At 39.8% G+C, this 27,540-nt stretch overlaps 1 protein-coding gene across 3 annotated transcripts; it reads left to right on the top strand.

Annotated features, from left to right (window-relative positions):
- Positions 1–299: 299 nt before the first annotated feature.
- zbtb18 (zinc finger and BTB domain containing 18) lies at positions 300–6,868 on the top strand. Of its 3 annotated transcripts, none has more exons than XM_056268992.1 (2): positions 300–452; positions 4,122–6,868. In XM_056268992.1, the coding sequence occupies exon 2, from the start codon at positions 4,136–4,138 to the stop codon at positions 5,741–5,743; it is 1,608 nt and encodes a 535-aa protein (XP_056124967.1). In that variant the 5' UTR covers positions 300–452; positions 4,122–4,135; the 3' UTR covers positions 5,744–6,868. The 3 variants fall into 3 exon arrangements, with proteins under 3 accessions (XP_056124967.1, XP_056124966.1, XP_056124965.1); XM_056268991.1 differs by lacking the exon at positions 300–452 and adding an exon at positions 1,634–2,154; XM_056268990.1 differs by lacking the exon at positions 300–452 and adding an exon at positions 2,686–3,269.
- Positions 6,869–27,540: the final 20,672 nt, after the last annotated feature.

Raw genomic sequence — 27,540 nt, 5'->3', positions numbered from 1 at the left:
CGGCCAGTGACTACAGTTCCCACGTAACATTGCGCAATGTCCCTCGATCCGCGCGCTGCGCCAGTCTGCTCGAGGAACCAGTCCGTCCGTTCGCTCGCTCGCTCGGCCTTTTTTTTCTGCTTTCTCACTGTTGCCTGGTGTCAACCTACGCCGAGAAAGAAACATCCCTCCCTCTTCCCCCCTCAGCGGCAGCTTCCAATTTGCCTTCGCTTTTCTTTTCGCCTCTTCCATTGGCTTGCGCGCTGCCAGTCAAGCGCTTCCTCTTTACAGGAGAGTTGAGTAGCAACAGCTCGGAAACATCTGGCTGCCGCAGCTCTCGTCGCTCCGCTCGCCTGCTCTGTCTTTCCTGCCACTGCAGGTTGTTATGGAAAGCTGTTGAAAGTCAATCGAGTTGTTTTTCTCGCTGAGAGGATTAGACGGAGGAAGCAGGAAGACGTTGGACCTGGTTGTCTGTAAGTGCCTGTGATACTAGGTGCTCTTTAAGGAGATGAAAGGGGGGTTGGAGGCACGGGCTGGATTGTTATGGGGAAAAGTAACGATCTTTTTCACGCGACTGTTGGTCTTTACGCGTAGAACGAGTTGCTCGAGCGCGTGGCATCGGGGCCTGTCGCTAAACTGTAACACTGCAGGTTGAATGCTTACTTTTTATTTGTTAGCCACACTAGCTAGCTTTTCCTGAACGTACGGGGTCAGGATCCAGAGAAAGACCGTCGGCAGTGCTGTGTGTGTTTGTGTAGGAGTAGCCTGCTATAATACCATTTCCTACCTAGGTGGACTCGTAGTTTATTTTATTTCAGTGTGTATTTATTTTGTAGCGTAGCTTTTAAGTTCAAGAAGGGCTAACTTGGCACAATTCCGTCTTTCTGGAGAACTTGCCAGGTTTGAAAACAAGTTTACTTTGAAATAGCACAGCATAAAACAGTGTGTTGGCTTAGTTTTTTTCTTTTCCCTTCATGCTGACCAGTTGCTTTGTAAACCAAAATAACATTATTCATAAGCAAGGCTAATCGTACGTATTTTCCATGGAATTAAAAGCTCCTATTAGTTGTTTAAAAGCCCCTGAGATCAAGTGTAATGTTCGTGACAGATGCAGCAAACTCTTCATTCTTGTGCTGTTTTATGCATTTAAAAATATTGTTGCATGTCAATGAGTTTTTAAAAAAACCCTAACTATTCTGTTCATATTCATGAGTGTGACATCCTTCAGAAGAGACCTTCAGATTGTAGTTTGGTATCTTTGTTTAGCTGATTTTAGTGGTAAACAGGAAACTGTTGTTTGGCTTGTACCAAAGAAGTTTCTGAAAATTAACACAATTATAAGTGAGATACTTCAGAAGAAAGGAGGTATGTACTACAACCTAATGCAGAATACAGTGTCTTTTGTTTGAACCGTACTTATAAAGCCTGTATGATTGTTCCCATTGTTTCTTATTTCTCCCCCCCCCCTCCTCTGTCAGTTGTCCAAAGGGTTAGTAAAATGAATGACGGTAATGGCGCAGCCAGTGAACCATAAAGAAGTCGAAAACAATATCAGCTGCGTGGATCTGTCAGTTGCAAATGTGCTGTGCTGGCCTTTGTTTATGGTTACTGGGAGGAGAGGGGGAAAAAAACTTGAGGGTATTTAAATTCTCAGTGCAGGAAACTAGGTTAGAAAAAAGTGTCAGCTTTCAGACGGACCCAGTTCCAAGTTCTTCTTTGCTGAGAGATTACAACTAAAGGGGGGAATTGGCTAGTTTTCTACAGAATCACCTCACAACACTTCCCTTCCTCCCGTTTTTAAAGGGGGGAAAGAGAAACAAAGTTGTATAAAGGAGAGGCTGGTGGCAAGAGTGTAGAGGAGTAGCATATGGCACTAAAAGGAGCACAGCTGGAGGTAGCATTTCCATCTGAACATGATGTCAGAGCAGCTGACAGGCTGCCATCCCCCAGTCTTTTCTTCTAACGCACAGACTGGGAGTTAGTGTGTGTGCGGATCTGTGTGCAGGAGGAGGCATCGCATTCCCCTCCAACATCTCCTCCACTTTGCATCTGTCCCTCACAGTTTGATTTTCTCTCTCTTTCTCTCGCGTCTCTACCCTTTCATTGATTCGGCGGAGGGAGTTACAGCCGGCGCTACCACAACAGTGGACTTAATCAAGTTGATGCGTACTGCAGGTACTGTACCGGGGGGTCCGGGCAACAGGGATGTGTTTTGAATAGGGTGCTCTCGTTAAGTCTTTCTTTGCGCGTCTGCCATCAGCTATCAGAGTGTGGGAAATGGGAAGTAAAGGATTTTGAGCTGGTGTAGCGTAACCAGGCTGGGGACAAGTGACACTTTTTGTTGCCATGAAGAGGTTTCCAGGCAAGCGTTTCATTATTCTGTTTGTTTACAGGTCTTCTTTTCAGCCACTTTGTTCTCAATGGCAAATTGTTGCTCTGTTGTGACGGCATACAGTGGTAGGTTAGTTTATTATAGTATTATTGAATTAAAACAAGAGACTCTTATGTGTTTATATGCTGTTAATCTGTCAAAATCTGTTTTTCTTTTAAATAACGAGATTTTCAGTCCAATTGAGCAAAATTCATAATCCGCTAAAGCGACCGAAAAGACATAAATGCTTTTAGGGAGATAAATCTGCAACTTTATATAATCACATGCGTTCTTCAAAATGTCCCGTCTTTAGGCTTTTGCTCATCTCTTTCTATCTTTTTTTTCTGTTTGTAAGGACTAATTTAGAACTTGCAGATTTGAGCTGCCTGAATTGGCTAGACAGCTGTAATCGCACTCCTCCTAGTCTTAATCTCTTTATCTGGGCAGCAGCTGCCATATGGTCTCAGTCAGCTGGATCAGATGTTTATAAGCCTCCTTCTCCGTCCCTCTCTGTCCTCCCAGTCTCCTAATTTGATCGCTGCTACCTTGTGAGCTGTCCTGCAATCTTTATTTTTAGCCATCTTAAGGATTAGGATTGATGTGGACTACGGGGCACTTAAAGTGATTGTATTGTAAATCTGCTGTGGACCGCCTCTTTGGGGAGGATGTTCCATTTCTCCAAAGATTTGGGGAGGGGGAAAAGGGGAGGAGAGGGTTGGCGAGAGGTTTGTTATCCCCCCGTCCCCCTATAAGCCCCTCATTAATGAAGGTCTGAACGCTGTTTGGGGTGGGGTGGGGGGCTTTGGCTTGCTATCCCAATCAGATTTAAATGAAGATTCAAATGAGTTCATTTAAGTCCGCTGGTTGAACATGACGCTGGTGCATTTTTTTAGATGGGAACGATCTCCGCGGGTAACAGGTGTGATTTCATATTTTTATGTTTTTTTTTTTAATTAGCCCTTTTTTAAATTTTTAAATAGTTTGTGTATAACATTTTTTAACACCGTGTATATTTCTTGTTTTTTATCGTATTTTATTTGCACAATGTCCGTCTTTGATTACGCACGTCATACTGATGTTCTGCTACCTCAGTTGTCGCAACCTTTGAGATCATGGTACTTAGTATACTTATGCAGTATGCCCATGATGGAGAGCTGTTTGTGTACCTGTAAGCCTGTTACCTATACTTGGCATCCTGGCCAAAGTGGGTTATTATAAATAACTGCTCCAGGAGCGCAGAGAGTAAAAACAGGAAAGATTCTCTCGCGCAGGCATCTGTAGAATCAGGACTTCAGCTTCTTACATCACGGCATCTGATTAAACTCAAATGATTTTGATGGGATGCTCACGGATATATTCCTTTTAATGTAACTTGCAATAAACATTTTTATTTTATTTACATTTTAGTGTTAATTTCCCAGGTTGTGCTTTTAAACATTTAATTAAAGGGGTTAGTTTGAAGTTTAATAGTGAACACATCACTGCTTACTTTAAAGTGCACAAGTGAGAAAAATACAATTAGCTTAATGTGATGTTATACTTTTTGCATGTGCTTTTTTGTAATCCTTTTATGTCAAGACTGTGGTGAACATTTTTCCAGTGTTCCCACAGGGGAGGAGGGAGGGAGAGAGAATTAGAGTGTGAGAGTATGTCTGTGTGCATGGAGCGAGAGAGAGGGACGGAGCGGGTGGGAAAGAGAAGTTCCACACAGAGTACAGACAAAACAATTGTTGTTCTAGAGAGCCTCACTAACATCTGTGGTCTTTTGCAGGTTATGAAGACAGCATGGAGTTTCCAGACCACAGCAGACATTTGCTACAGTGTCTGAGCGAGCAGAGACATCAGGGATTCCTTTGTGACTCCACTGTGCTGGTCGGTGATGCCCAGTTCCGAGCCCATCGTGCAGTGCTGGCTTCATGCAGCATGTACTTCCACCTCTTTTACAAGGACCAGCTAGACAAAAGGGACATTGTTCATCTGAACAGCGACATTGTCACGGCCCCGGCCTTCGCTCTCCTGCTTGAGTTCATGTACGAGGGAAAGCTCCAGTTTAAATCGCTTCCAGTGGAGGATGTGCTGGCTGCTGCCAGCTACCTCCACATGTACGACATTGTCAAGGTGTGCAAGAAGAAGCTCAAGCAGAAGGCCACGACTGAGGCCGACAGCACCAAGCGGGAGGAGGATGCATCCAGCTGCTCGGATAAGGTGGAGAGCTTCTCGGAAGGTGGAAGCACGGGCCGGCCGGCCACCGCTGACCTGCTGCAGAGTGATGACGAGGACATGGAGAACAAACGGGACAGCCCTCAGGAGCCGGGGAGCATGTGGATGAGACTGCCTTCTGACCGGACCACGTCTCCCACCACCAGCCCCAGGGAAGCAGAAACGCACGGCCCCGACACTGGCAAATCCCCTGCCGGCAGCCCCAGCAGCTCCACCGGCTCCCGGTCCCGTCGCTCTGCAGCGTCTCGGAGAGTCTCCGCAGACACAGATTGTGTGCTTGATCTCTCTGTGAAGTCCAGCCTGGGCGGGGGTCCTGGGGAGACCATGTCAGGCAACCATTACTTCTGCAGCTCTGTCACCCCAGACAGCCTTCAGAGTGCCCTGGTTCAAGTCAAGGTGGAGAAGGACACAGGCTCAGACGACGATGAGCTGGTGAGCGGCGACTACGAGATGGAGCACAGCGGTGTGAAGGAGCCGCCTAGCACCAACGGGACTCACATCAGCCTTGTTGCGCAACGGAGGCTGGGCCTGGAGGCTCACCTTTCGGCCTTGCGTGAGGCCTCACTGGCCAGCGAGCTGGAGCGGGACGACAAAGGAGATGACACGGACGTCCTAGGAGGGGACAGTGAGCGAGCTCAGGAGGTCGCAGGGGTCGAAAGCGCCCTGTTGCCTTACGTCTCCAGCATGCTGGGGGCCCCACATACTCAGATCTTTATGTGCCCCTTATGCAACAAGGTCTTCCCCAGCCCGCACATCCTGCAGATCCACCTCAGCACGCATTTTCGAGAGCAGGAAGGCGTACGGGCCAAGCCGGCCAGTGACGTTAACGTCCCCACCTGCTCCATCTGCGGCAAAACCTTCTCCTGCATGTACACGTTAAAGCGCCACGAGCGGACACACTCGGGCGAGAAGCCCTACACATGCACTACTTGCGGCAAGAGCTTCCAATACTCGCACAACCTGAGTCGACACGCCGTCGTGCACACACGCGAGAAGCCACACGCCTGTAAGTGGTGCGAGCGGCGCTTCACGCAGTCAGGGGACCTGTACCGACACATCCGCAAGTTCCACTGCGAACTGGTCAACTCGCTCTCGGTCAAGAGCGAGGCGCTCAATCTACCCACGGTCAGAGACTGGGCACTGGAAGATAGTTCTCAAGAACTGTGGAAATGAATGCTAAAATGATAGCAGACTGTTTGAACTGCTTGTTAAATTGATGAGAGAGATCTGAGTGACATTTTTTGGGGCAGAGTGGTGAAGGTAAGAGTGGGGCAGAGTGACGGCCGAAGGGTCCGAATCAGTCATTTTTCTTGTATGTACATTGCAAATCTTGTTGAATTGCACTTTACTAGCACATGAAAATGTTACTACTGATTTTTTTTCTTTTATTATATTTTCTGGTTTGTTTAGGGTCTCTTTTTTTTCCTGTTCTCCTTGGGTTTTTATAAAACATGGGTGCTGGTCTCAGTAACCAACTTTGACAGAAAATTTATTCATTGGGATTTTCAACTGTATATAATTTACAGTATTTGTATACGCTCCTAAATTTCAAGGAACATCTGCCATGAAAAGCATATGAAGATTTCAGGTAATAGACGGAGGATTTTAAAACTAAGGACACACTAAACGGGTACAATGGTCATATATTTACCTGTACACACTTGCCTCTATATATATATATATATATATATATATATATATATATTGCATGTATATGTATATATATATATATATATATATATATATATATATAGTGCATTACTAAAATTTGCAGATAACATACCTGATGTGTGACTGTGGTTGCGGCGCATGTGTATTCTTGCACATACGCACATGTACACACGTAGTGTGTGAGCAGGTCAGTCCTTTAAATCCCACGAGGAAGCTCTAAGCTCGCGTTACTTAAGCTCTTGTACATTTTTGACTCGTTATAGGAAACTTGACTGATGGAAGACAAACAAGGCACTCATGCAATGTACAGTTTCCTTTTTCATATCAGTTGCTGCATTTCCTCTATCTTTTCTTAATATGATTTGAAGTCATTTTCACATTTTAGTTGCAGTCTCTCTACATCACTCGTTTGCTACTGAAGTTGGGTTTTACATCGGCTGCATTTCTAGAGATTTCTGTAGTGTTTTATTAAGACTTTTCGTTTTTAAAACGGAATCTGTTGTTGCATGATGTCTGACCTGTATATTGAAAAAGATGTGACTTGCTGTATTGCTGTACACTGTAATTGACTGATTCATTACAGTCAGGGCACCTGTCTGTTGAGAAAAAAAAGTACCTTTAATATTACCGCTGTAGAAATTGCATGAATTTTATTTAACTTTTTTTGTTTTGTTGTTGTTTTGCATCAGAGAGTGTATTTTTTAATTAACTCATTGATTCCTTGGTAGATTTGAGTTTTTTTTCCTCTCATTAGAGAATGAATCGGGGGTTTTGGCGAGATGTTTATTCTGGGCTGTGAAGATTGTGGAAATGCACTGACGTTAGGCTGCAGTATCTACACATGGGAAGCGATTCGGTCTGGGCTCGCTGTAGAATTCGGAGGTTAACGAGGGGCCAGGTGTCAGCAGAAGCTGAATCGCTACGTTTATTGTTCAGAAGGCTAGCGTTGCTCCTGCTAGCGTCTCCTCATGCGCTGCTCTTCCCAGTGCTGGGTCCTCAACTGCTGTTTGTCTCAGTGTCCTGTTTACTAGCTGTTGTCATTTGAATCATGTCAGCTCTGTTTGTAATTTATTTATTTATCTTTTCAATTGGCACTTGCTTCAGATTCGATTGCCATGAAGACACATTTGCGTGGCTGATGGTACAGCTCTTCTTTATGGGTGTCCTCAGCAGCGCACATCTATTTGGAGAAAGCTGAAGGATCTTTAAACAGCATAAAGCTCGACACACTCTGATCTGAGTGGTTTGTGTGCGTGTGTTTGTGTTCAATGCATAAGTCTTTTTTTTTTCGCCACTTGAAGATGTTTGGCAAGGTTGGCTGCACCTTTTGAAGCTTAATGAAATTAGAATGATGTGCAAAAGAGGCCTTTATGAAATGTATACACCTAATTATTAACCTAATTGAATTGACTTTGTTACACTGAAGAAAAGATCTATACATTTGTGATTGTTAAAAAAAGTTAAATTGTTAACTTTTGCAGCATTTTGTGATTTTTTTTTTTTTGTTGAAAAATGTTTATTCTAAAAAGGGTTTATTTTGTTTTCTTTCAATTTTTAATTTGCAAAATTATATTAAGGTTTCTTTTTTTTTTAGATTGTGAAAATTCTGTTAATTTAGTTTGTTTGTTGGTTGGTTTGTTTAACAAAAAAAACAATTTCATTGTCAAATCCAGAGAAATACAAAGCAAAGAAAAATGAGAAACATATGGGTTAGCGCTGTAGACATAGATCAGTCACTTACACAGGGCTGAAATGCTTGAACTACTTTAGTTAGAGAGGGCCGGGGGCGCCGCACATGTTTCGAGCGGGACAGGAGTGTGCGGCACACGGGCCTTTGCAGGCCTCAGGAACGGTCCTTCCATATATTTGGCTGGTGTAACGGCTAGTGAAAAGGTTGAGCTTTGCCAACAGCGCACGCTCCTCATAGCGTTTTGCACGGTGGTACTTTTACCTTTTGCACTCTAAAATGTGACCGAAAAAAAAAAAAATCAACTGTGGGGTTGATTTGTTTTCTATGCTTTCTTTTTCTTTATGTTTTTTGTTTGCTTCTATTGTACTTGACCGCCTTAAACTACTGTTATCAGCTTATACTCAGAGGTTGAAAACTGGAAACTGTTGCTGGAATACTGGATGTCTTTCTTTGACTTTTGTTCAATGGAAATGAAGCTGTGAAATGGCCTATGAAGCATATCCATAAATTGGACACCCCTTTAGTTTACTTGAAACCCGGGAACCCAGTGTGAAGAACAACTCTGTCAAATTCAAACTTGGTGGCTAATGAGAATGGGAAAGAAAAATAAATATCTGTTGAATTCAAGGACAATCGCTGTCTGGATAAAAAAAAAAAGAAGAAGATTCGACTTCACATGTAATTGCTTCCCTTCTGAGATTTTTTGCTATGTTGACATTGTTCTTTTTATGGATTTAGACATTTAGCTTTGACAATCATAGTATGTTTCATTTTCTCAAGGGAAGTAAATTATGAGGCTGTTTAGTTTTGTACTTTTGGTGTGCTGTTGGTGAAATTTTTAAATTGTGTGCAAACTGCAATAAATTATAAGAACCTTAACCTCTCCGTGCCATTTTTCTGTCAGAAACTTCTGGCGGGATTGCCAGTGCAATGACGATGTGCAGATTGGTGAGACGGTGTTTGTGTTTTTGCATTCAGTTCAATAATCTTATTTACTGTAGATGCTCGTGTGGGTGGAAACATGTTTTCCAGTGCGTGAGGTCTGTAGATTGAGTATACTGTCCGAGTGTGTGTGTGTGTGTATGTGGTCTTACATGGCTCATGTGTATATGCTGCTTTAATGTCTGGCTGGTGCTCCAGTGAAGGCGTGGGTTGGACCTGGGAAAATGTGCAGCAGCTTGTACGAAGACCATCCCCTCCCCCTGCCTCACACACACACACACTCAGTCAGTCACAGGCTGCTTCCAAAGCTCCTCAAGTACAGTTTTCCAGAAAACAAATCAGCTTTATCTAATGTCTCGCTGTTCGGCAAACCTGGCCTACAGATGCACTAAAGGCTGACCACTTTTAAGTCAGCGAGCGTTACTCAACAGGCCACTGCCACAGATGGTCCCGTGCTGTAAGCCTCTGCCCCCCCTTCCTCATACACACGCCACCTCCTTCTAATTGGTACGTGATTTAGTTTTTGATCACGTTTTGGATTTAAGATCCCATATTATCCATATTATCGTGGAAGTATGAAATTGTAGACTTAAAAAAATGATTGTCATTTTAACAGTAAAAGACTGTAAAAATGCTTTGGTAAAAACATGTTAATTGGTTAATGGCAAGTTCCCTTAAAGTTACAGTTTTTGGAAGTGAAAAAGAGCAAGTTATCTTATAATTTACAGTGAAAAACTCTAAATTGACATTCCCAGAGTTCTCTGTGACACTTCACATTTGATGGGTTTTCACTAAAATAACTATGCTCCCTCTTGGGTTTTCATTAGTTAAGTACATTAGGGTTTTATTTCACATCTAATGTTGTTAAAATGAATTTCTATTAAAATCACATTTTAGTGTCGTGTATTACAGTGATACGGTGTTTTATGTGTATATTGAGCAACTTCAAAATATTAAAAGCTACTAGAGAGTTTGATTCATCATGTGGATTTTTCACTACCTGGTGATTGTCAGTGTATTATAAAAGTACAAAACAGAATTTAGTACTTCAGTAAGTTGCTATAACATTATATCAGTTAATGAAATATGCAGTTTTATGTAAATGTTATGTAAATTTCTTAATGGTTTCTTAATTCTTTCCAGTGTATAAAGGTTATTTCTAGACAATATTGCCCACACTCTCACTAGTTTTTCTGAGAGATGAAATTTGATTTGTGGCTACATTCACACACAAATCTGCACCTAACATCTGGTTGGAACGGACAGTTGATGCTTCTCCGAGGCATAATGGTTTTCTCTCTTTGCTTTTTTACTATGAATTTAGGTCATTAATTTGTATCTGTCCTTTGTTTACTCAAGGAGCAGAGACAAAGGGGCAGCTGTGGAAACATTTGGCTGTGCCGAAGGGTAGTGGGCTCGACGTGACGAGTGTATTACCAGCTTGGGTCTTCTATATGTAGCTCCAGCACAGAAGTTGGAGGGAGCTGCGTGCCAGTGTACTGGGGGAGAGCGGCGCACATGCATGGCATCGATAGGGCAGCCGTTGCACTGAGGTATGACTGGTTCTGCCCACGCAGATACTGTAGCTGCTGAGAGCTTCACCACTCTCTGTGACCAGCTCCAAATATAATGTACATTAGAGGGGCGCAGACAGGAAGAGGCCTTTCTGTTTGTTTGCATTCGACAAGTTATTGAAATTATCGAACGTTATTAACCCCTGTGTTCAGTTTGGCCATTTTAATAGCTTATTAAAAAAATATAACAGTGAAGTATCCAGATTGATTCTTAATGAGTTTTCACTTTTGCCCTACATGTTACATTATGTTTAGACACTCAAAGGAAAAAAGAAAGAAATTCATTTTCATATGCTATGATACTCTACAGATGCCAGTTATTTTGATTTCTCTCAAACTTTTTTTTTCCCCTACAATGTGTTTTGTGCTCATGTCAAATTGACCTCAAACAGATATGTTTCTATAATGAATACTTTGTGGTAGAAAAAAAAAGAAATATATATATATATATATATTATACAAAATATGTATATTCTATAATGCATCATATTTGCATCAATGGTTCTTTGAAGAACCTTTAACAATCTTTCCATTGCACAAAATGTTCTTTATATTGGAAAAAGACTCTTTAAGAACTGTTCACTGAAAGGTTCTTCTATGTGAAAACCTTCTTTTGGAGCCTTTATTTTTAAGAGTGTAGGTTTTGATTAAGCCAGAGGAAAATATTAAAATAATTTGAAGGCAAAATTAGGTTCATTTAAAAATGACTATTATTATCTGTACATAATATGGGAGTATAATTATTTTGTATATATAAATACACACATATGCATGTAGAAATATTTGCATTTATATACTGTATATATATTTATACACAATTTATATTATATATACAGTAAATATAAATATTTTATATATTAATAACACATTTTTCTTAAATATATACATGCATGTGTGTGTATTTATATATACAAAATAATTATACACACTACACACACATATCATGTAAACAAAAACTTTGATTTTGGAGGCTGCCCAGCACTAATATATATATAATATTCTTGACTTAAATATTATCATATTTCATTTCATTTAGGCTTGTACACACCATAATTTTATAACCCAAAATTCGGTACATTTCCACTTCTCAATGAGTCAAAATGTGCTGAAAATTCAGTGGCGGCCAGCAGTTAAGATGTAAGGAATTTGAGCGAATGAAAGAAGCATTAAGTCCTACATGAAAGAGAAAGGAAAAGAGGAAAAAAAGTACAAGGGCTCAGCAGATAAAAGGTGAGAAAAGCAGGCAGGAGGGACGACGTCTTCTTTCTTTCAGTTGTCTGCCTCATTTAAAAGGCAGCCATTGTCAAGCGTCCTGTGCACAGACAGAAGGCAAGCAACAAGCGGCCTGTCTTGGCCCTTCAGACAATGCAGTGGTGCTACAGCCTGTCAGGGGTGGGGGAGAGGTGTCTGCGTGGGGGCATATTTTTGCTTTAGGGAGGGGTGCGCCATGCACCCTGCGTCCCCCAACAAAAGAAGACGCAACCCTAACTTAAATGCCAGTGTGTGTGTGTGTGTGTGTGTGTGTAAGTTGTGGTGCTGTCTGTTGAGGAGTGAGCGGCGCAGACCAGGTTCTCCACTTCATCCTCACAAGCACACTCGGGGGGTCTGTGGAGCTCTCTTGAGCACTGATAAAACACAACATCTCTTTTGTGTGTGATTCTTCCATAGCAAAGGGAGTGGTTGTCTGAATTGAGTGCACAATTTTAGAGCTTAAAGGGTGGCAGTTTTTATATGAACATTTCCTAATCCAGAATTCAACTGACACTGAAAGATTTGAAGGAGACATGTTAATTTCCTGGTAAAACACTACAACTCCTTCACTGCTTAATATTTGTACTATGGAAGAAGTCCAATTAATTGCAATTAATTAGTGATTGTTTTTGAAAACTTTATTCTAAAATATTATATTATATTATATTATATTATATTATATTATATTATATTATATTATATTATATTATATTATATTATATTATATTATATTATATACTACCGTTCAAATAACCGTTTTAAAAGAAGTCTCTTATGCTGACCAAGGCAGCATTTCTGCGATCAAAAATACAGTAAAAACAATATTGTGAAATATTATTACAATGTAAAATAACCATTTTAATACATTTTAAAAGATCATCCTTCAGAAATCATTCTGCTTTGCTGCTCAGGAAATATTTCTTATTATCATCAATTTTGAAAGCAGTGGCTGCTTAATATTTTTGTGGTAACCATGGTAAAAAAAAAAAAAAAAAATCAGGATCCTTTGATAAATAGAATGTTCAAAAGAACAGCATTTATTTAAAATGGATATCTTTTGTATCATTATACATTTCCTTACTGTCACTTTTGGTCAATTTAATGCCTCTTTGCAGAATAAAAAAAGATTTTGTATCATAAAAAAAAAAAAACTTACGGTATAGTATTATGATTAGTGACCACTAATGACATTGTGTAACTGACCACTATCCCAAACCACAGATTTCTACATAGTTGGGTTTCTGTCATGTCTCTCTACTTTCGTTTTTTCGCTTTTTCTACTCAAATAAAAATAATAATTTCTACTCAAATCAATATTTCGTGTCCATTTAATTGGTGCTAAACTGTACAGTCAGCACCATCTGAGACTTATTGTGCAATAATTACAGGTTGACTTTACATTATTCCTAACATATATTAGCCAATACAATTTAGCACTTCAATCAGAAATGATATAAAAATAAGCCAGGACTCCTGCATTTCCCTGTCTTACTGCTATTTATGTTGAAGGAATAGCAAAACCTTTTAATGTGACTTGTTTGGTCGGCTGTTTCTTTCTCTCTGAACCAGCTGTTGGTCACACTTCTGCCCACTGTAGATAAGTGGGCAGCAGGGTGTGGGATGTTGATAGGGCTTCTTGGCAGGATTTAGTCAGCAGCAAGTCAGCACTTTTCCTGGGTGCAGTGCTGTGACCTTATGGGGGTCATATAGGCACTGCATATATGCATCTGTTTATAACAAAGGTGTCCATATCTTGCAGGGAAAAAAAGTATATATATATATATATATACACTGCTGTTCAAAAGTTTTTTTAAAGAAATGAATGCTTGTATTGAGCAAGGTTGCATTAAATTGATCAAAAGTGAAAGTAAACACTTTTAAAATGTTGACATTTAAAAATCATGAAAGAAATGTATCATGGTTTCAACTGTTTTCAACATTGAAAATAATCAGAAATGTTTCTTGAGCACCAAATCATTTCTGAAGGATCATGTGACACTGAAAACTGGAGTAATGATGCTGAAAATTCAGCTTTAACATCACAGGAATAAGTACATTTTAAAATATATTCAAATAGACAACAGTTATTTTAAATTGTTATAATATTATAATAGTGTCTGCTACGCTGCTGCTGGAGCTATGGTTTCTGCTGCTGATGCAGAGCAAGTATGACTTGCTTATGCTAAATCCTCAGAACATAAAATGAATGGAAACATGCCGCTGCTGCTCGAGAGAGGGAAACGCCCCATAGCAGATCTAGGCAGGTGGTGCTGGGGAGGTGGAGGGCTAGAATAAGAATTTGCATTGTGAGCATGAGTTAGTGTGTTCGTTTGGATGCGTCGTAGTTATAAAGGGAAGTAGTAATGGATATGTGAAATCGATTGGCTGTAGATGTTACATTAAAACCACCAAACCAGGGGTGCGTTCCCCGAAATTTAAAACAACTATGGTCGCAAGTTCTGTCATTACCAATAGGGACCATATTGGCTAACAATCCTTTTGGGAAACACACCCCTGAACATGAGCTTCTTGGCTGAACTATTTATCTGGCCCAGGCCAAAAGATTTTAAAAATATTATCAGATTTGGGAGAGATCACAAACATGACGATAAAAAAATCATAGACTTAACAGTTTTCTTCCTATAATGTGTGAAGTGTCGTGATGTGACCAAGACAGCACACCACACACTAACAAATTCAATTCACGAAACAACCAGAGCCTCGACTGTGAACACGACAAATCTCGCAAAATCTCTCGTGGTCAAACGTGACTTTAGAGTAAACAAACATGGCGGACGACGGGCAAGAAGAAATTGCGATAATAGTGTTTGGACTGCTTTTTACAGAAAATTCGCAAAGTTCGGATGAAGTCGTGTTATGCTTCCGTCTTCCGTCCGCTCACTTTCTGAATCGGTATCATTTCGTTCCACGTGACAATCTACAGAGTGCGTACACATTTGTCCTCAGGGTTCCCCCCACACAACAAGATTTCTGATCGAAAATATTTTGAGATCACTGCGGACCTGATGTTCTTCCGAGCAGATTCAGTCAGTCTCAACACACATCACACCACAGGGAAATCTGATAAGATAATCTGTAGAACCATCAAGATAATCAGGACTTTACTTGTCGGAAGGGGAGAATTGGGCCCAAAAATCAGCCTGATTATCTTGTAGTGTGTGGATGCCTTAATAAGGTCAATGAATGCTCTACAAAAGACGCTTTAAGTGGTGTGTGTGTGTGGTGTCTGCAGCACAGAGCCTGCAATAGTCATCACTAAAGAGACCCAACACCTGTCCGCCCCGAACGTGTGACTCAGCAGGGCTCACACACTCTTTACACATGTGGCAGGAACTCCACGTGAAGATCACACACGCTGTTAGAGCAGAATATCACACTCCAACACCTTACAGATATGGCCATGCCAATACAGACCTCACATTCATAGACAGAATCACTCAGTCGCACCTTACAATAAGGTTGTATATGTTAGCATCAATACATTTTTGACATTAACTTAGAGCGAAACATATTGTGTGCGTAAATTAACATCAACCAACATAAATGATGTGAAATACCTTTTGCTCACTGTTCAACATAAAACATTACGAATCAAGAGTGCAGAAACCTCTTAAGCCTCATCATTTCCGAATCATAAGCTAGTTTGCGTACAAAGAGGAGCATTGTCGTTTCAGCCGGAGATGCCAACCTCTCCACTCACTGCGAGGTCCGGCAGCGCGGGTCCCATCTGTCGCCTCCACCAACCTGCAGCAACCCAGAGTGGCCCGAGGCCGACTCGCAGGATTAATGCGCACATCTTGAACTGGGTTAGGGAGAGGGAACGTGGGCTCAGCCTGTGGGACCTGGCACAGCCAACGTGCCACATTCCCTCTCACAATGCTGCATTATCCACCACCGCACAGCAACCTTGGCAGGGAGCTGAAAAGAAATCCTGAAGGAGGACGGATGCGATACTGGTACTTTTAACATTGATGCGTCCTCCAAAAAGGCCTCTTTATTATATTCGTTGCATTTAGCATGGGTTCTTGCAGTAGCTGCTTCTGTGTTCACAGGTTATGAGGCGTTTGTGACGAGAGACACGGCTGCTGAATGGCTTCTGAGTGTCAGATCTCTTGCTGATGACACTGTATGTAAACTTTGACAAGCAAGATGTAATGTACAACCAAGTAAACACTACAGGCGCCTAGCAGGGGGCATAAGTGGAAGTTTTGGCTCACTTAAGACATAAAGAAAACTTTAGAGGTCTTCTAAACGCTATTGTTATCATGAACTAAAACTGCATTTATTGTAGTTAAAAATTTCGCTAACTGAAATAAAACTGAAGTAAAAACTTAAAGTTAAATGAAAATTAGAAATGGGCAACTGAGATCAAATGAATGGTCACACTTTAGATTAGGGTCCAATTCTCACTATTAACTATGATTTTTGCCTCAATAAACTCCCAGTTACTGCTTATTAACAGTTTGTAAGGTAGTTGTTAAGTTTAGGTATTGGGTAGGATGAAAGGATGTAGAATATGGTCATAAAGAATAAGGCATTAATATGTGCTTTATAATAAACAGCCAATATCATAGTAATATGCATGGTTATTAATAGTGAGAATTGGACCCTAAACTAAAGTGTTACCAAATTATTTTAAGTTGAAGTACTAAAATTACTAAAACTGAAATAAAAATAAATTAAAGCTAAATAGATAAGTAAATAAACTAAACTAAATAAATATAAAAAACATGACAAAAGCACAAAAAAAAATACTAAAATATAAACTAAAATTGAAATCAACAAAGCCAATTGAAAAAAATGCTATAATAGCATATTAATAATAACGAAATAATACTGCTTCAAAATTATTAAATAGAAATGTAAAGGTCCTTTTCAGGGCGCAGTCTTTCAAAGTTCTCTGCACACATAACAAATTGTAATTTGCCATCACTTGTACAATTAGCATAAATGATCTAAAACCTTTTTGAAACAAACAGACCAGTTTTATGATATATTTGTGAAGTATTATATCTATCATAATGACAGTATTTGTTTTGTTTTATTAACATATACCTGCCAGTTGCAATTGAAATCACTTTAGTTGGCATACTGTCATCACGGTGAATGTGATTTCATCAAGTACAACATGTTCCTGGATCAACATGTTTGTTGATCCTGGAACAATATTCCAATCAACCAATCAGATTTGAGTTTATGTTTACAGTTTATGTCAAGTTTAGGCTTACAACCAGGGTTAGGTGCTTCTACATCAGTGTCTGATTTTAGGGATAAGCTATGGACTAAATTTTCAGAAAGGAATGTTGTTCCAGGATCAACAAAATATGTCGATTCAGGAACATGTCTTACTTGGCAAAATTGCCACATAATATGGTCACCTCCTCTGGCAAACATTCTTCTGTTTGCTAGCATATGTTTGGTGACATAAGCAATCATTACTGAGATGATAATGACAGAATATTCCGTTTAAAGCAAATTATTTGTGAAAGTTGCATGCGATAAAACACTTCCACAGTGTTTTATATACGTTTTACCCTTGCGATAATCATTCAACTGAATTAATAAAGACACTTTTTTTTTAGATGTTGCAATTAAAATCCACTTGGTTAAAAATCTGGGGGCCAGAACTGACTAACAATTCATTAAATCAAAGCCAGAAGGTTCTGATTTCAGCTTCATGTCTGTATTTGACTTCCTCATTCTGAATGACTAGTGACTAGTTTTGTTTTACCCACATATTCTTGGTGTAAATTTGTGGACAGCATCCCACAAACAAAAACATCTGCCTCTTCTTCTCGACGTCATTAGCTGCATCTGTGTGGCGTACATCCCCGTCCCAGCCTGAGATCAAGCGGGCCGCAGACAGTGAACGAGTAAAGAGTCGCCCAACACACATCTGCACACAGCATTATCATTAGTGCTCCCGCATCTCCCAGGATCACTGACAAAATGAACAATACCAACAATCACTCCCTTCAGCTGCAGCCATATGGGCGCCATACTTAGATTGCAGGGGAAGAGGAAAAAAGACAAGCAATTGTACTGGCATCTGTTTGGCAGTCCTTAGAAGCTGTTGCGAGATGAATCTGCTGTGTGAGGAAAGTTTTTCCCTCTGCCTCCCTCTCTCTTTGGACAAGGGAAAGTATTGCAGGTTGCCCTCCTGTCGGCCGGCTCTTGCAATTACTGTACCTGCTCTTTAATGCGCCGTCCTAATGGGATGGGCGAGTGCAGACCCAGATGGTGAGACAAAGTGCTTTTCTTCCAGGCTTCTTCTGAGGCGGTGCATCTTGCTGGATTACCTTTCTCTTTCGGCACAAGCTTTGAAATTTCTCACACTTCGGTTTTATCAAATGCCATCAAATAAATCGAACAGCATTCCTTTAGCATTCTTAACATTTTTTAGATATCAGTTTTTTTCCAGCTTGTTAAAAGTTGCAAAAAGTGAGTAGCGTTACTGATAGAGGGACTTTTTCATATTCAGTGGCCACAGAAAGTGTCTAGTTAAATCACACTTAAAAATGGAAGTATTTGCATTTTATAAAATATCAAATGCAAACAAACAGGCGAAACATTTGATATAAAGAAAAAACATACAAATATTAGGCTATATACTTAAAAAACTATATATAATAAACAAATCAAAATATAAAAAATAATATACACACACACATTATATAATGTTATATGCAAATGTAAAAAAATATTAAAAAATACAAATAAATATAAATACATAAATAATTTAAAAACTATATATTGAGAATATATATTTATAAATCAATAGATATGTGCTATATTATTTAATATAATATATAAAATATTAAAAACAGATGGATGGATGGATGGATGGATGGATGGATGGATGTGTCGATGTATAGAGGATGGATGGATGGATGATGGATGGATGGATGGATGGGTCTATGGATGGGTCGATGGATAGATGATGGATGGATGGATGGATGGATGGATGGATGGATGGATGGATGGATGGATGGATGGGTCGATGGATAGATGATGGATGGGTCGATGGATGGATGGGTCGATGGATAGATGATGGATGGATGGATGGATGGATGGATGGGTCGATGGATAGATGATGGATGGATGGATGGATGGATGGATAGATGATGGATGGATGGATGGATGGTGGATATATGATGATAGATGATGGATGGATGGATGGATGGGTCAATGGATAGATGATGGATGGATGGATGGATGGGTCGATGGATAGATAATGGATGGATGGATGGATGGATGGATGGATAGATGGATGGATGGATGGATGGATGGATGGATGGTGGAAATGGATATGATGATAGATGATGGATGGATGGATGGATGGATGGTGGATATGGATATGATGATGGATGGATGGATGGGTCGATGGATAGATGATGGATGGAAGGATGGATGGATGGATGGATGGATGGATGGGTCGATGGATAGATGATGGATGGATGGATGGATGGGTCGATGGATAGATGATGGATGGATGGATGGATGGATGGATGGACAGATGATGGATGGATGGATGGATGGTGGATATGGATATGATGATAGATGATGGATGGATGGATGGATGGATGGGTCGATGGATAGATGATGGATGGATGGATGGATGGATGGATGGATGGATGGGTCGATGGATAGATGATGGATGGATGGATGGATGGTGGAAATGGATATGATGATAGATGATGGATGGATGGATGGATGGATGGTGGATATGGATATGATGATAGATGATGGATGGATGGGTCGATGGATAGATGATGGATGGAAGGATGGATGGATGGGTCGATGGATAGATGATGGATGGATGGATGGATGGATGGATGGATGGATGGATGGATGGATGGATGTGGATATGGATATGATGATAGATGATGGATGGATGGATGGATGGATGGTGGATATGGATATGATGATAGATGATGGATGGATGGATGGATGGATGGGTCGATGGATAGATGATGGATGGATGGATGGATGGATGGGTCAATGGATAGATGATGGATGGATGGATGGATGGATGGTGGAAATGGATATGATGATAGATGATGGATGGATGGATGGATGGATGGATGGTGGATATGGATATGATGATAGATGATGGATGGATGGATGGATGGGTCGATGGATAGATGATGGATGGAAGGATGGATGGATGGGTCGATGGATAGATGATGGATGGATGGATGGATGGATGGATAGATGATGGATGGATGGGTCGATGGATAGATGATGGATGGATGGATGGATGGATAGATGATGGATGGATGGATGGTGGAAATGGATATGATGATAGATGATGGATGGATGGATGGATGGTGGATATGGATATGATGATAGATGATGGATGGATGGATGGATGGATGGTGGATATGGATATGATGATGGATGGATGGATGGATGGTTCGATGGATAGATGATGGATGGATGGATGGGTCGATGGATAGATGATGGATGGATGGATGGATGGATGGATAGATGATGGATGGATGGATGGATGGATGAATGGTGGAAATGGATATGATGATAGATGATGGATGGATGGATGGATGGTGGATATGGATATGATGATAGATGATGGATGGATGGATGGGTCGATGGATAGATGATGGATGGAAGGATGGATGGATGGGTCGATGGATAGATGATGGATGGATGGATGGATGGATGGATAGATGATGGATGGATGGATGGTGGATATGGATATGATGATAGATGATGGATGGATGGATGGGTCGATGGATAGATGATGGATGGATGGATGGATGGATGGATAGATGATGGATGGATGGATGGATGGATGGATGGATGGATGGTGGAAATGGATATGATGATAGATGATGGATGGATGGATGGATGGATGGATGGGTCGATGGATAGATGATGGATGGATGGATGGATGGATGGGTCGATGGATAGATGATGGATGGATGGATGGATAGATGATGGATGGATGGATGGATGGTGGAAATGGATATGATGATAGATGATGGATGGATGGATGGATGGATGGATGGTGGATATGGATATGATGATAGATGATGGATGGATGGATGGATGGGTCGATGGATAGATGATGGATGGATGGATGGATGGATGGATGGGTCAATGGATAGATGATGGATGGATGGATGGATGGTGGAAATGGATATGATGATAGATGATGGATGGATGGATGGATGGATGGATGGATGGATGGTGGATATGGATATGATGATAGATGATGGATGGATGGATGGATGGGTCGATGGATAGATGATGGATGGATGGATGGATGGATGGATGGGTCAATGGATAGATGATGGATGGATGGATGGATGGTGGAAATGGATATGATGATAGATGATGGATGGATGGATGGATGGATGGATGGATGGATGGTGGATATGGATATGATGATAGATGATGGATGGATGGATGGGTCGATGGATAGATGATGGATGGAAGGATGGATGGATGGGTCGATGGATAGATGATGGATGGATGGATGGATGGATGGATAGATGATGGATGGATGGGTCGATGGATAGATGATGGATGGATGGATGGATAGATGATGGATGGATGGATGGTGGAAATGGATATGATGATAGATGATGGATGGATGGATGGATGGTGGATATGGATATGATGATAGATGATGGATGGATGGATGGATGGATGGTGGATATGGATATGATGATGGATGGATGGATGGATGGATGGATGGGTCGATGGATAGATGATGGATGGATGGATGGGTCGATGGATAGATGATGGATTAATGGATGGATGGATAGATGATGGATGGATGGATGGATGGATGGATGGATGGATGGATGGTGGAAATGGATATGATGATAGATGATGGATGGATGGATGGATGGTGGATATGGATATGATGATAGATGATGGATGGATGGATGGGTCGATGGATAGATGATGGATGGAAGGATGGATGGATGGGTCGATGGATAGATGATGGATGGATGGATGGATAGATGATGGATGGATGGATGGATGGATGGATGGTGGATATGGATATGATGATAGATGATGGATGGATGGATGGATGGATGGATGGATGGATGGGTCGATGGATAGATGATGGATGGATGGATGGATGGATGGATGGATGGATGGATGGATGGATGGATGGATGGATGGATGGATAGATGATGGATGGATGGATGGATGGATGGTGGAAATGGATATGATGATAGATGATGGATGGATGGATGGATGGTGGATATGGATATGATGATAGATGATGGATGGATGGATGGATGGATGGATGGATGGATGGATGGATGGGTCGATGGATAGATGATGGATGGAAGGATGGATGGATGGATGGATGGATGGATGGTGGATATGGATATGATGATAGATGATGGATGGATAGATGGACGGACAGACAGACGGACAGACAGACAGACATGTATACTGTAAGATCTAAGGTTTTCAGATAGATAGATGTTGTGGTTATCAAATGTTAGTGGGACACATTCATACTCTGTAGGACACCTCTGTGAACTGACTTTATACAACTTCTAAAATCACCTTGACAACATTTGGTTAACATTACTTACAAAATGGCTCAGAGATAATCTTAAAGTGAATCATTTGTTTGCAGTTGCCACTTGCTTTATTATTGTGTTTCTAATGCAATAACATTCATCAGACATTTTCAAGTGCTACTTATGTATCCAACAGTGTCCAAATACATGTTGGGGCCACTGTATAACAATCGGTGAACATCTGAACGTAACTTAAAGACTTCACACTCCTCCAGACTTCCAGTTCTGCCAGGAGGTTTATGTGTTTGTACAGGCTCTTTGTTGGCCAGTCCGTGTTGTTCTCGTCCTATTACACCCAGCCGTGCAGCCTTACCCAAACAGGGCAATCCCTCCTGGGCAAATATTTAAAGTCAAAACAGCTCTGGCTCCATAAAGCTAGATGGGTGGTGTGTCTACATCTGTCATTTGGGGGAGGTGTGTACGAGAGGGCGTGCGTGTGTGTGGACAAGCGCAGCAGCTGCTGAAACGAGTCTGGACGCTGCTGACGCCAACACCTGTCCGCTCTGGAGACATGGAGAAGCAAATGTCCAGGCAGAGCTGGCCACTGACTCCCACTGCTGTCCAACCACAGGGTGGAGGATGAACTTAAAGAGGCTTCAAAGTGATGCCTTTTCCGGCAATGATCACCATTGTGCATATGTGTGGCTCGTCTGCCAACAAATATTAAGTTACAGTCATTTGTACCTTAACAATGGATACAATGTAAAGGAATATTCAGAGTTCAATATGAGTCAAGCTCAATTGTAACACTTTTAAAAAGTGTTACAAAAAAAGCTTCGACTGTAACACTTTATTTTAAGGTAAAGTAGTTACACGTTACATGTATTTACTATAGTAGTAACAGTAAATTATGCATAATTACAAGTAACTAACCATAAAACCAAGCTCTAACCCAAACCTTAACCCTATACTAAGTACATGTAGTTAATTAATATTACTCGATACTTATTTGTGTAATTACACTGTAACAACATCACCTTAAAATAAAGGGTTACACTTTATTTTAAGGTGCCATTATGACAGTGTAATTATATATTAAAGTACTGAGTAATATTAAGCAACTACATGTACTTACTATAGGGTTAGGGTAGGATTAGGATTTGGTTGAGGGTTAGTTGCGTGTAATTATGCATAATTTACAGTTATTACTATGGTAAGTATTATGTAACGAGGACACTGTCAAATAAAGTGTTACCAAATAAAGTGTAGTTTCTTTTTTTGAAGCAAAATTGAGGTTACGGTGAGGCACTTAAATGGGGTCAAATTTTTTGAAGATTTGAATGCAGAAATGTGAAGCAAATGATTTTTATAAAATTAGTTCTTCTATTTAAACTTCTGTATTATTTGAGCTGTAAAGTTATTTGTGTCAGTTTAAGCAATTCTGGTAAAACTTTACAATAATGTTTCATTAGTAACATTAGTTAACTACTGTACATTAGTTAACATGAACTAATAATGAACTGCACTTCTACAGCACTTAGTTCATGCTAATTTCAACATTTACTAATACATTATTAAAAACAAACGTTGTGTTTGTTAGGATTAGTTAATGCATGTGAACATGAAGAAACAATGAACAGCTGGATTTTTATTATCTAACATTAACAAATACAGTAACAAATGTGTTAGTTCATGTTAGATAATACATTAACTAATGTTAACAAATGAAACCTTATTGTAAAGTGTAACCGTGATTTTTTCACATTAAAATCATGTTAATGTAAATATTGTTTATGTCATCTGACAAAACTATTGAAAACGTGAGTATTTTAATGTTTATTTTAATGTAAACCCAGATTTTTGTTTGCTTTTTTAAGAAAAGGATGTTATCATTTTTGTAGCAATCGCCATTATGCCACAAGTGCTGTCAATGAAACATGTGTTCACTTTTATTGAACCGCACAGCACTATAATTCTAATAGAAAAAGTACTTCCTGACTAAAACGATGTCAACAAACGGCTGCACGCCACTTTTCCGAAGCACTTCTGACACCCCTCTCGGGCTACTGTTTTTCTGAGCCATGTGTTGCGTCTATAACCTCCCTCCATAACCCAACCCCCAGCCCTTATGCCCCACATACAAACACAAACTCCACAAGTTTCCCCCCAAAAAGCAAAAGCCAGTACTCTAAACTCATAAACACCCCCCTGCACACACAGCCAGGCAGCCCCCATCTGGCGGTCCCCTGGCCCTGCCCCCGCCGGGGTGGAGCTGAGGTCAGGGATCAGGCAGACGTTGGCCCTTTGCTCAACAGCTGCCCGTCTTCACAAGCCAGGAGGAAGTGGCAGCCGCCACTGCAGCAGCAGCACATCTGCTCTAATGAGTGTGTCAAAGCCACTAATGCACTGATACACAGACACACACACAGATCTGGCCCTCCCCTGACCTTCTCTTCACACACTCAACACACCATCAGACCAGAATGGAACCCTTTGTGTGACAGTGTGTTTGTGTGCGGTGTTTGGTGAAAGGTTCAGAGCTGTGTTGTGTAATGAGTCAGCTGTGACAAGAGGAAGAACCACAAAGACATTTAAATTCATGAAAACACACATAAACACACACACACAGACTCTCTGATCTATCTATTTTTAATATTTTATATATTGTATAAAACAATATAGCACATAGGCCTATCTATTGATTTATATATATATATATATATATACATATATATTTTTTTTTCACAATGTATAGTTTTGAAATTATTTAGGTATTTTTATTTACTTGTATTTTTTATGTTTGTTATATTTATACATATAAACAACGAAAGGCTGTATTTTTTATTAACTATCGTTAACAAAGATGAATAAATACAGTAACAAATGTATTCCTCATTGTTATTTCATGTTTAACAAATGAAACCTTATTGTAAAGTTACCAAACAATTATTTTCTTAGCGTGAAGACCCTGCAAACTACAAGAAATACTGTTTTTTTCTGTACACAAAAAACCTTTTAATACAATTAACAATAGTTTTTAAAGATTGTTTCGTGTGAAAGCCTTCTTGTTGTTGCCAGTTAATAAATCAGTCAAATCAAATAAAAAATGAATTTTTTTCTTTCTTTCTGTTACACACTGGCATTCTTTGAACATCATATTTGTTTAAGGAAATAAAATACAAAAAAGTATACATTATTTAATATTTTAATACATTATAATGCATATATTAACTTAATAATATACTGGATTTTTTGCGACATCGTTGTGACTAAATATTAACAATAACACTATAATGATCAAATTAAAAGATACAACACTAAATCGAAATATTTTTTAAATGATTATATCAAAACTCAACACCCATAATATATAATAATCAGCATCAAAAATAAGATCTAAACGATAATCCGGTTAGGCTGATATGGTTAATAGAAATGAGTGCACTGAATATCTAATGAGTGCAGGAAGACTCCTTCATTTTCCAGAGTGTACTGTACAGTACGAACGAGATCTCATAATTCTCACCACAGTCGTCACCTCCTACTACATCGCACATATGTGTACATTTATATCCAGACACCTTCACCAGCCAAACAAGCCAACACACATACCTCTAACATATAGATCTAGATGTGAAAGCAAAACATTTCTGATCCAATATCTTCCGCATACAACTTGAAGATAGCCTACTTTAATTATCCATACAGCACGCTTTATTTTTCAAGCAGACCTTTCTAAAGCAATAGCCAATAAAGAGTACTAACATGAAGAGATAATTATGAAAACAAATTGCTTGACCTTTTTAAAAAGGTGAAAAGGGAAAAGTGGTGACCAAAATAAAATGACCTAAAAACGAGCACCTAAAAATATACTTTCCCATATCTAATGTGCAGTGCAACCTAATTTTTTGTGCTACTAAAAACGTTTAAATTCAAGTTTTAATCAACAAACAGCTTACAGCTAAATTTAATCTCAACTAGGCCTCGCATATGATCACCTTCAATTAACACTTAAAAAAATAAAGGGAGGAAATAGTCTAAGAACACAGTATTTTCTTCTTAGAGTAATTCTATAAATCACACGTTATTGTCAAACGTAATTACAGAGCTGTTTTTCGTTAAAATCAGATGATTGGCACAAGACTAAAATTGTCACCTTTCAACGCCTATTTCAAGGTAAATGTCTCCCTCTAGTGGCGAGACGTTGAGCCTTAAATTTCCATGGCACTGGAAATGGCAACACCTACAAATCTACCTCAACATATCTTCCTCAGCTGAAAGGCGTCATTTTCCTGTTATCAAAGCTGCTTTGAAACAATCTTTATTGTATAAAGTGCTATATAAATAAAGGTGACTCGACTCGTTATCGATTACAATACTACAAAATACCGCTAAAAAATAAGCAAACACAAAAAGGAAAATGTTTCTGACTAGATTACTTTATTAACTGAAGTGTCATCAATTGTCTGCCAAGATAAATTACAAAGTGAGTGAGTTTTTGAGCAAATCCCACTAGATGAACATGCACGCCCATCAGTATCCATCAACAGCAAAGTGTACAGTAACAGTAAATTCAAGAGAATATGGCTTTGTGTTCTGTATATACATACATACATACATGAGAATCCAATCAGCAGCAATACAACACAGAATTCAAGGGTTTCAAAAACAGAAAAACATGTTTATTTGCAAACATACAGTTGTTGAATGTTTCAGCTGTCCTATTCTCCCACCGGCTAGATTTGGGTTGTTCAGAGGAAATGTGACAATACAAGATAACTGATGTGAAATAGACGCTAGTGAACAATAAACCGGTTATATCATTTATTCAGCAGCTGTGAGCAACAGAAAATGCAAAGGATCAAACCATCATCAATCTGAAAAAGAAAGAGTTATCATTCTGGGTTATTTACAAAGGCTCTTTATATCACAGCATCCATTAAGATACTTCTTTGGATGCTTGTACACTTTTGGCAAATGGCAATGACACTAATGCCCTCGAAAAGCTAAAATATTGAAGTGAATTAAAATCCATAAAAGCTCAATCGGAGTAGTTTTCAAGTTTCATTGTTCATCTGTATTAACAAGGCACACTTTATCCTATATTACTTGTTTATTGGAAGGTGCAGTACTGAAGGTGAGACGAAACAGAATAAAGAAGCAAATCTGGGTTTATGAAACAACCCAGTCATATTTAAACAGACAAGCTCTAGTGACTCTTACATTCGACTGTTTGGAACACCTCTAACATTTAAAGGTTCTATAAATGTACTACTGGAGGTCAGAAAACCAGATGACCTCCTGCAGCAG

This window comes from Rhinichthys klamathensis, unplaced genomic scaffold, assembly GCF_029890125.1.
Source record: "Rhinichthys klamathensis goyatoka isolate OS25496 unplaced genomic scaffold, OSU_Roscu_1.1 h1tg000280l_1, whole genome shotgun sequence".
NCBI lineage: Eukaryota > Metazoa > Chordata > Actinopteri > Cypriniformes > Leuciscidae > Rhinichthys > Rhinichthys klamathensis.
Note: the sequence above shows the minus strand (reverse complement) of the source record. Positions and strands in the feature narration are given on the sequence as shown.